General features: G+C 43.7%; 1 protein-coding gene across 1 annotated transcript in view; it reads left to right on the top strand.

Moving 5' to 3' along the window:
• Window positions 1–2,553: 2,553 nt before the first annotated feature.
• The window catches only part of plce1 (phospholipase C, epsilon 1), a 58,449-nt gene continuing 51,239 nt past the window's right edge, over window positions 2,554–9,763 (top strand). The window contains exons 1-3 of the mRNA XM_030097422.1: window positions 2,554–3,152; window positions 3,237–3,650; window positions 3,729–3,938. Of these exons, the coding sequence (XP_029953282.1) occupies window positions 2,568–3,152; window positions 3,237–3,650; window positions 3,729–3,938 (1,209 nt within the window). The 5' untranslated portion in view covers window positions 2,554–2,567. The remainder of the gene's footprint in view (window positions 3,153–3,236; window positions 3,651–3,728; window positions 3,939–9,763) is intronic.

Raw genomic sequence — 9,763 nt, 5'->3', positions numbered from 1 at the left:
TTTCACTCAGTGTTTTCTTGGATTAGCTTCAGCTGTGTGTGTCTGCAACTCCAAGAAGATGGATGAATTTGAATTATTGGGATTTTTTTAGTGTGAGAAACATTTACTACTGCCTGTAGTTTCTGTGGTGGTCTGGAAGTTTAAGTCCGAACACAGGAAAAAACATCCAGTTTAAACCCCGAGACATGTCAAACATGCGGGCCACATTATTTGCCGTGGCGACCCTGGAAGGCAGCAGCCGAAAGATGATCGTCCTCTCAGGTTTCTCAAAAAGCCAAATCAAACATGTGCTTTCCAACAGGTACGATTAAGTCTCTTGTTTTTCGCGGGAAGTAAAACGGCAGTGACATGTGGTGATCACCGCAGGTTTGATCTGTTTGTGTAATCCTCCCATGCTGCAATGCCTGAACGAACGACATTAATTGCACAACTTGTGTTCTGCCATTTAACTTAATGAGCACAAATCAAGCGGAGCCTCCCCTCCCTAAATGTCCCATCATCAAATATTATCCTTTTTTTTTTTTTTTTTTTAGACTTTCCAGTCAGTGTCGTCAAAAAGCGGCAGATTAACTGTAAATTGGAGGTCCCTGTTGGAAGGTTAGATGCCACTGAGACCTTATGAATGGACCGCTTGTCTGTTTTATCCCTTTGGCTGAAGTTCTGTGTGTGAATGTAGCATGGAGCCTTGAAAAGAGTCTGCAGACAGCGAGCACACACACTTCCAACACACAGCTGTGTGTATGTGTGTCAAGTTTACTCATAAAGTTCTGCACAGGTTATTCAAAGATTACAAAAACAAAAAAAAAAAAAAAAAAAACCTCACAAATATTGTGTATATACATCCACATATAGTTCTCCGTCTCTCTCCCTCCCACACATTAAAACTTTGAGCAGGTCCTTCCTCTTTGAGTCGACACCGCATGCCAACTTTGGCCCACACATTCTGGCAGCCACTGGAGGGCTGTGGTCAGACTAATTATAAGCTTTCAGGCTTCATTTTTGTATATATATATTTTTTTAAATGTGGAGGGTTTTATTCACCATTGGCCACCGTGACAATACAAGAACCACACAATTAGTACACACACATTTTGTGGCTGGATGTGTCCATTCATGTTATGTTTCGTATTCAGGGCTCGTAACGATTGTCTGCTCAGATCTCATCCATATGCATATCGTTATGCTGGATTTATGTGGAAAGAAAAGGATTTTTCCCTCCTTCTGGGTATTATAGAGACAGCAGTCTTATACTTATTCTATATAGAACTTTATGTGAGGATGCCAGCCTTATAAAATCCACTCTTCAGTTTCACAAGCATGACTGTTCACATCATGGACTTTATATAATGGCTTCTTTTATAACCTGTGTGCTGCCATATTGCTATAACAGTTGTATTTCAAGAGTGCTGGACAATGCCGTAAAAAGAGGCGATTGTATGAAGGAGGAACTCGGGGGTTTCTTTGGTACTCGCCTGTACAATTACCAGAGACACAGCAAAGCTTAAAACTAAGGTTACATCTCAGAGAATACATTTTTATTCCTTTTGTTTTGTTTCAGCAGTGCAGACAGTAAAATATCAAGCCACGACAACAATAATTGTTATTTAATGTTCTTTTTGTTCCTCTCAAGGTCTGCGAGCGGATAGCTATGCTTCGGCTGCATGTCCAGGTTCAGACGCTGCTCGCACACAGGGGACGCGCATGGCCTCTTAAGCCGCGACTGTGACGGCGCTATCAAGGAAATTCCTCGGTCCTCCAGGGCGGCCTCGGTGGGTTTCACTATCTGCTGGTTTGTACAGCTGCACAAGCTGCTGTTTCCACAACACACACACAGCGCACCCTGTCTGGATGTGCCGTCTTCGGCACTCGGGAGGTCACTGGGAGCTGAACCGTCTATTTGTCCCAGGACAGGCCCGCACCCACGAAATCCAATAAGAGGCTTCAAACTGCAGGGTGGCACCGCCTTGAGAAAATATTTTAATCCTAGCAAGCAATTATAACAATTGAGTATGGAATCGGTAAACTTGAATAAAAATACCTGTCATTTAATACAATATATGGTTTGAAAGCTTCAAATTTTATTTCCTCTGCAAATGTAATTTCCTTAATGTTGTCCTGTGAGTGGTCAGCATCTTGTGACTGTAACTGTGATGGAAGATGTCACCTTTCCTCTCCATAGTAGCATCCTATAGTAACTCTTATTAATCTTCTGTTTAGCCTGAATACAGATGTAATAGTACAGAAAAGAGTGATTAAAAAAAAATGTGAATTCTATGTAAAGTATGAGGAATTGCTGCGCTGATTTTTAATTGCAAACTGATCATTTTTGGCATAATATAATAATGTGATTATTTAAAGAGCTTCTAATATTGTAATCTGTGATGCTAACACATGTTTTTTAATCAGCCAAGTGAATGTGACCTTGTCGTAGTTCCTCCTCTGCCAGTTCCTGACAGAAAAAGACAAACAGAGCAGTTATTTAAAATCTGTACTCATCAGTAAAGTGCGTCTTCTTTTCTCATTTCCAGGGATATAAAGGAGAAATCGGGACGGCGCAGGGAGACGCGATGGCCACTGAGGAGAACCAGCCGCAGGTCGGGCCTGCGGTCTCGACTCGGCACGTTTCCCCTCCGTCTAGTGGGAGCAAACCGAGCAGAGACGCCAAACACGCAAACCCCAGCCAGGAAACATGGCGAGCCCCCGACCAACTGTGGCAGTCCAGACAGCGCAGCAGCCCGTCCCTTCTCCTCTATAGGAAGTTGTCTTGTGACAGTGGAAAAGGGACGATTCTGGATGAACAGTATGAAAGTTTGGATTATAGCTCGAAGGCCTCGAGCGGTAAAGAGAAACTTAATCCAGAGCTGCCGACTGGCAGCAGCGCGGATGGGATAACTGCCGTACCCAGGAAAAATTCGGCGGGATCTGTGTGCCAGCTGGTTGCTGCCGGAGACGGTGTGGATCCAGGCAGAAGCAACGCTGGCGGCGCCCGCTGCTCCTGCGCCCTGTCTGGCTTTTGCACAAATCCAAACACCTTCAGCTGCCACAACCCCAGATCCAGTCCCACTCCCAGCCACCCGTCCAGCCCCTCGTGCCGCAAACGGGGACACATCCGCCGCGGCAGCCTGCCTGTGTCCATGCTGACTTTCATTAAGGTAATTAAAGAACACGACGGGTAAACCAAACTTTGCATGTTCTTTGTGTTTTTGTCATCAAGTTTTCTTCTTGCTGTGTTTCAGACGTCGCCTTACTTCTCGTCTGGAGGCGGGCCGGCCAGTGAGCCCAGCTCTTTGGCGTCTTCTCCGTGTAGCTCCCCTCTGACCGACCAGCGCCGGCATCACGCGAACGGACACATCCATCGCCGGCCCCTCAGAGATGGGTTTTCAAGTTTAGAGAGGCTCAACAGGAAGCCTCGGGTCGACAAATACTCTCTAGAGAAGCTGTTCTTTCAGCGTCAGTCCTTTGAAACCACGACGGCGGAGCTGAGTCACGGCGAGAGGTCGTCTGGTGGAGCAGGTGGAAACTGCAGGAGCAGCAGCAGCAGCAGCGATGAGGAGGACGGAGACGCCTTCTCGGAGAACTCTGAGTTCATTAGGAACCGGAAAGAACGTTCCACTGTCCTGGTCAGGCGGTTCTTCAAGAACAATCAGAAGGTGTTCATCGTAATAACTTCAAAATGGGTTTAAGCTGAGTTTTATGGCTTGACCGTAAACGTTTCTCCTTTCAATAAGGTTACCAAATCGGTGTGCACCGGGACCAGAGCCATCGTCAAGACGCTGCCGTCGGGTCACATCGCCGAGGACGCCCGTGTGGTCGCCGTTCACCACAAACTCTGGCTCCCGAGCAAGCAGGATATATGGCCCGTGCTGATGTGCAGGGTGGCAGAGGATTTGAAGAGCTGCAGAGGGATGCTACGCTTTTGTGGAGTGAAGCTACAGCAGGTAAGAGGATGAATACACTCTTTGTGTATGGGTGTGTGTGTGTGTGCATGCAGTCAAATTTCTCAATTCAAATAGATAAGAAAAGCGTTTGGGGCTTTATTGACCGAAGCTGTTGATGGAGTCGTATCAGGACAGCGATGCTGAAACGTTTTCCTGCTTCGGGCTGCTTACTTCAGCCTAACGTGCCCCCATTATGGGAGAAATGTATCAGTTCAACCTCAGAAGTATTTCTTGTTGGTTTGTGGTGGAGGTTTGAGTGTGAATGTGAAAGCATCTGACTGTGCGTTTGTCCCTTCATCCGTTGTCAGCCAGGATCGACTCCAACCCCGAGTTACGCAGAGTTAAGAAGATGGATGGGTGGAAATTTATGGGCAATATATTAGTTGTTGATGAGCAAGAATATTTTATTACTGGTGTAAAATTACTGAAAACCAGAACAGAAATCTGAGAGGGGATTTTTTTTTTTTTTTTTGCTTTCTGTCCTCTCTTTTGCTTTTATGACACACAACCAGAAGAAGAAAATACACTTTTCTTTTGTTGACATCAACGTTCTTTGCACTGCTAAAAAAACAAAAACCAGCAGTTTGCAGCTACGGAGGCTCAGGAGTTTCTATCGCTTGATTGATTCCAGTTTAGAGGACAGAAATCGTTCTTAGTGTTTGCTTTCATCTGTTTGTGTTGAAATGTTGTGCCTGTAACACATGGAAGATGAATCATTTGTTCAAGCAATATGCTGTTGGGCAAAAGACACACACTGATTTACACACACACACGCATGCATACACAGGTTTCTTTGTTAAAGGAAGGCCCCATCTGTGGAAAAATGATTTATTCTGTTGGTCCTGCTCCCCGTATTACTGACAGACTGAGGGACTGGGTCTCCTGTGCGTGTGAAAGCACATGTGTAAATGGACTGAGCAGAGTTGGCATCTGCGTTAGACTTACAGGAATGGAAAGTAGGGAGAGGGCGAACGAGTTAGAAGAAAGGAGAGAGAGAGGACCAGAGACATGGGGGGGTGGGGAAAGAGATCGAGGGAGACCCAGGACTTTACTGCAGTGTTATTTCACTTTCAAACAAGCGGAGTGTTTTACACTCCAGAACATTACTCATAGGAGCTCTTCCACTGTAGAAACCTTGGCGGCAAAAAATTTAAAGCATCCATGTTTTAATTCTTACAATAAGTGATGTTTTTCAGTGTGAGGTGCAGATTTATGCGGGGACAGGACACTGTCCTGATTTATTGATCCCTATTTCATCAAAATGTTATTTTAGTTAATTAATTAACATAAACAGACGAACAAATTGGATTTCTATTCTGGTTGAGTTGACTAAAAAACTGAATTGAACGCAACAAAAGTTTTTCATTTTCACTTGAAGACATGTAAACGCAGCCTTTATTTTCCTAAACTGACTGACTTCATGCTAACTTTGTTTTTCATTTTCTAGATGAAATATCGAAAAGTGTGCCGGTTCTTTCCCCAACTGCACTTTTTTTTTTAAACTGCAGCAACCTTGAATGCTATTGTGGGTATAGAGATTACTGTGTGATGGTTCTGCTGCTTCAGAAAGTTACGCTCAGCTTGCATGACTGTTAAACTGCCTTTTAAATGAATCAGGTGAGTTCAGCTCAACGTTATTTGCGAGTTTAAATGTTTAGCCTAACTAATTACATGCACACCTTGTAGGAACTCAATAATTCCAAGCTTATTTCAGTTATTTACTTTGCGGAACATCGCTTCTGCATCTGCACTGTTGCCCTACTCTCATTTCCACTGTGTTGACATCATCCAGTAATTAACTGGGAGCATATTTCTTTCATTACCAACAGAAATCTAATAAGCATGTGAAGTAGAACACTCTTCACAGTTGAAATAACTTTTATTTTAGGTACTAAATGTGCGCGCACGTCTAACCTGTGCACGTGATCGTGCATATTTTTTTAAGGCATTCTGTCTTTTATGATCGTATTCCAGCACGTCTGCGCACAGTCGTACAATGATATGTACATTGGTCCGTGCATTTCCACAACAGAGGCGAGCACTGTCTCAAAATCTCTCACGTGTGTTGGGTGGGGGGGTGGGGGCTCGCCATAAAAGCACTCGTACTCGAGTATGCACGCTGCAGTGTGGTTTCTGACTTTGCCAGAGCGTTTTTATGGCTCCTCCGTGGTCGTAGGAATACGGGTCTGACTCCAGTCCAAGGAGAGCCACTTTAATAATGAGCCCATTGAAAATGGGGGAGCTGCCAGCAGTTTCCCTGTCAAAACACAATCCAAACCCCTGCAGTCAGGGGTCACCCGAGAACCTCTGACTGCACTGACACAAAATGAAATCTAATAAAAGAAATACAATCCGATAAATGTCTTTTGTTTGATTGCAAACAGTGTATCGAGTAATAACGACTAGACCATTGCAGAAACAAAGATTTTTTTTTTTTTTTGTTATGCTAGGTTATCATAATAACATCTCTGCTTTCAGTTCGACACTCAGAGACGTCGAAATTGTGCGCGCAGATTTAATGTGGAAACATTCTTGCACACTTTGCAGCTCAGAGGCCCCCTATCTGTGGCGTTTAAACCTGACTCTGCAGTAATCGCGTCGAGGAGTTTTTCTGCAGGTATCCTGTGGCCCTCTGTGTTTATTGCTTCAGCTAATGAAGCGAGCCAAAGAACACAGGATTACGTGAAGGAGGGGATTGGAGCAGGGCGGCAGTGACGAGGGGGGGGTGGAGAGGCGGGCTTCTGGAGTGTTAAAATCCGAGGAAGAAAATGAGATTTTATCAGTGGAAAAAGGAAAAATGGACGCAAAGTGAGAGTCTTACTGGCACAGGCTGTTTGTGAAAGGATGGAGAGAGTAGAAGAAAGGAAGAGAGAATCCAGGCCAAGTCAAAGCCGCAAACTTACATTTTTCATGCTTATATAATGAATCAGCCAGTGGAACTTTGTGCTTCACCCCGAGTATAATTTCTTTCAGTTTTGCCTTTGGCACTTGCAAATATTGTGGCGCAGACCTTTTTAATGACAAACCTCTCAAACATTACAGCGGTTTTTATTATTTAGTTGCTCCTCAAGTCGGCACTGCAGTGAGATTGCAGATTATGAGGCTGCGTCACGTATCGTATTCTGTCGAATTGCGGATCTCGCTGGGTAAATTCAGAAACCACAACATCAAACAAAATAAATGCGTAAATTTTTCCATTACTCTCTTTGTTATAACTTTGTTTTGTATTTCTGAGTTCCTGGTTTGGATTTAGCAGCAAAAATGCAATTTAAATTGGAAAAGAAGTTTCCTTTCAAACCATGTTAAAAACTCTCTGTTCACCAATCTGCAAACATGCAGAGAAAATGCTGTAAGTGTGAGGGATGCTTGACACAGAGTAGGTAAGTGTTTCATTATGTTATCCTGGCTTACTTACACACACACACACACACACTCACACACACACACACAGCGTAGGGATCAAACAGCGTCTGCAGCCAGGAGCACTTCACTGTTTGCCTGTGTGGACTCGACCAATTAGAACCAAGCTGTGTCCTTTTATTCACCCTAAAAATGATGCCAGGCTGAGTGGGAAGTGACCGCTGCAGTAGGTTTCTGAGTGAGACGAGGCCTGAGAGATCTTTTTTTTTTTTTTCTAAACACATCTCCTTTTTCCCCTCTTATAGATGTTTTTATTAATAGATTCTCCTCTCGAGGGACGCTGTGTTTTCCTGCCACCCCCTCCTCATAAGTAGACACTGCTGCTTCGAGTCCTGGAGTATTTGCGGTGGGAAAGGACGTAAAACCTAAGTGTGTGTCCCGACCTTCTGCCGTTTGCTTCTGGAAGCATCCTAAAACCCAACTGCAGCCGAGGAGCTGCGAAACCGGAGAGCACAGCGAGTCTATAAACTGTGATTTAGGGACACCGCTGCCTTATTGTATGGCCATTGGTTTTAATTACTGCAGCATGTCAGAAAAGCAACAGCTCGTGGTGTTGTTAGAAATTCAGCCAGTCCTACAACTTATGACTGCAACATACTTGAAAGTTCTTAATATAATTCCAGGATTCTGCAGAGTGCACTCATTAGCTTCAGCTCACTGATAGCAGCACCAGCAACGTTATTTTAAGCTCTGCACTCGGATTGCCTAGAATTTTTCACATCGACCATTTTATTACTTTCACTTTTCTTTTCGTCCTCTTCTGCACCTTTGCCGTCGCTCATTAGATGAGATTGCATGATCGCACGTGCGCTCTCCTCGCAGCGCACGGCGTCTCCTGTTGCCGTGCCTCAACAAGTTTCCGTTCAGGAGCGTTTTTACAGGCGTTCGTAATGCTCTTCATTAAAAAAAATTCCTCCTCTTGAAATGAAGCTTGGTGTAGACTCAGTGAAAAACACTGTTTTTCAGTGAAAAGCAGATCTTTTCAGCTTTGATTCACTAAAACAACAGTCTTGCCCGTGTACATCATTTCCTGCCTGAGTCGATTGATAGTCGCAGAAAGAGGGGCTTTATCAGCTCTTGTCACAGGACCTCTCCTTTTTTTTCTTCTCTCTCAGCCACACAAACATGTTTGACTTCGGTAGTCAATTTCCCCTCTGCTTTGCACTTGCTGATAATGAGCGACGCATACGTGCACGAACACAGTGTGTCGAAGACAATATGAGGGTAATGGCATTATCACGGCAGCACACTGACTTCCTCAAAACTCTGCTAGAAGTTAACTAGAATTAACTTTTTCTTTTTTTTTTTTTTTTTTAGCTGCATGTAGTGTTTTTTTGTTTGATAAGTTCTACCAGGAAATTTAATTTTTGCGATGGAACAGGTGGAAACCTGTTCGGCTGTCATGTTTGCTTTCAAACTATGTTTCCTCCGGCACAATGGCTCATCAAACATCGTTTTCGAAAACGGGCAAGTTCGGAGCTCCGGTAATAACTTGTGTAAACAGTTGCACATCTTGACGACAAATTAGGGCTTGTTTGCAAAGGTGGTGTTTCCAAATGAAAAGAGCGGCGAATATCCGGTTTTAAAACATTTGTCATTCAGCAGATGTTGCCGTGAGGTGAGGCCGTGCTGATTGGTTTTCCAGGTAATTGTTTCAGTAAATAGACTGGTTAATTTAATTGTCAGGGTCATCAGACAGACAGGCGGCGACGTTGATATCCGCGGTTTTCTTTAAGGATAAATTTGCCTGAAATGAGATACGCTTAATAAAGAAGACTCATTTCTCCTACTTTATTGATTGATTATCATGAACCACAGCTGGGCTGGACTCAAAATGACTGATGTTACACAGACAGACAGCATTTCTGTACACGTGTGAATTTTCTGTATTGAATATAGAGACGGTACAGTACAGCTCTGCAGTTTAAAGTAGAACTCTCATTTCCTACTTAACATGCTTGAGATGTTTCTCTTGGCAATGTTTCTACCTTTTTTGTGTTAAATCCCCTTTAAATGGCCTCCGAATGCCAACTGTCATTTTACTCCCATTACAGCAACAAAGGTTTTTGAGGTAGTTTAATAATATGCTTTGATAGAATTGTGTTTGGAGAATACCTTCTTGGATTTGTCAGAGAGATGGATTCACAATCATTCTTGGTGACAGCAGTAACACTGTGCTTAATCCTGCATTAATATGACTCTAATTTGGGTAGATTGGACAGTTAAAGTGCTTTGTTGGTTTCAGATTAAGCTTGAAATGCAGTTTGGAGTATTGTCATGATGGATCTGGTGCCCATGATCAGAAGAGAGAATAAACCAGACCCAAACGACCAACCAGGATGTTCAGGAACTCAATGAATCCAGTAGACAGTATGATTTTAGACGGCAGACTTCGAGGAAACAAA

This window comes from Salarias fasciatus, chromosome 8 (assembly GCF_902148845.1).
Source record: "Salarias fasciatus chromosome 8, fSalaFa1.1, whole genome shotgun sequence".
Taxonomy (NCBI): Eukaryota; Metazoa; Chordata; class Actinopteri; order Blenniiformes; family Blenniidae; genus Salarias; species Salarias fasciatus.
Note: the sequence above shows the minus strand (reverse complement) of the source record. Positions and strands in the feature narration are given on the sequence as shown.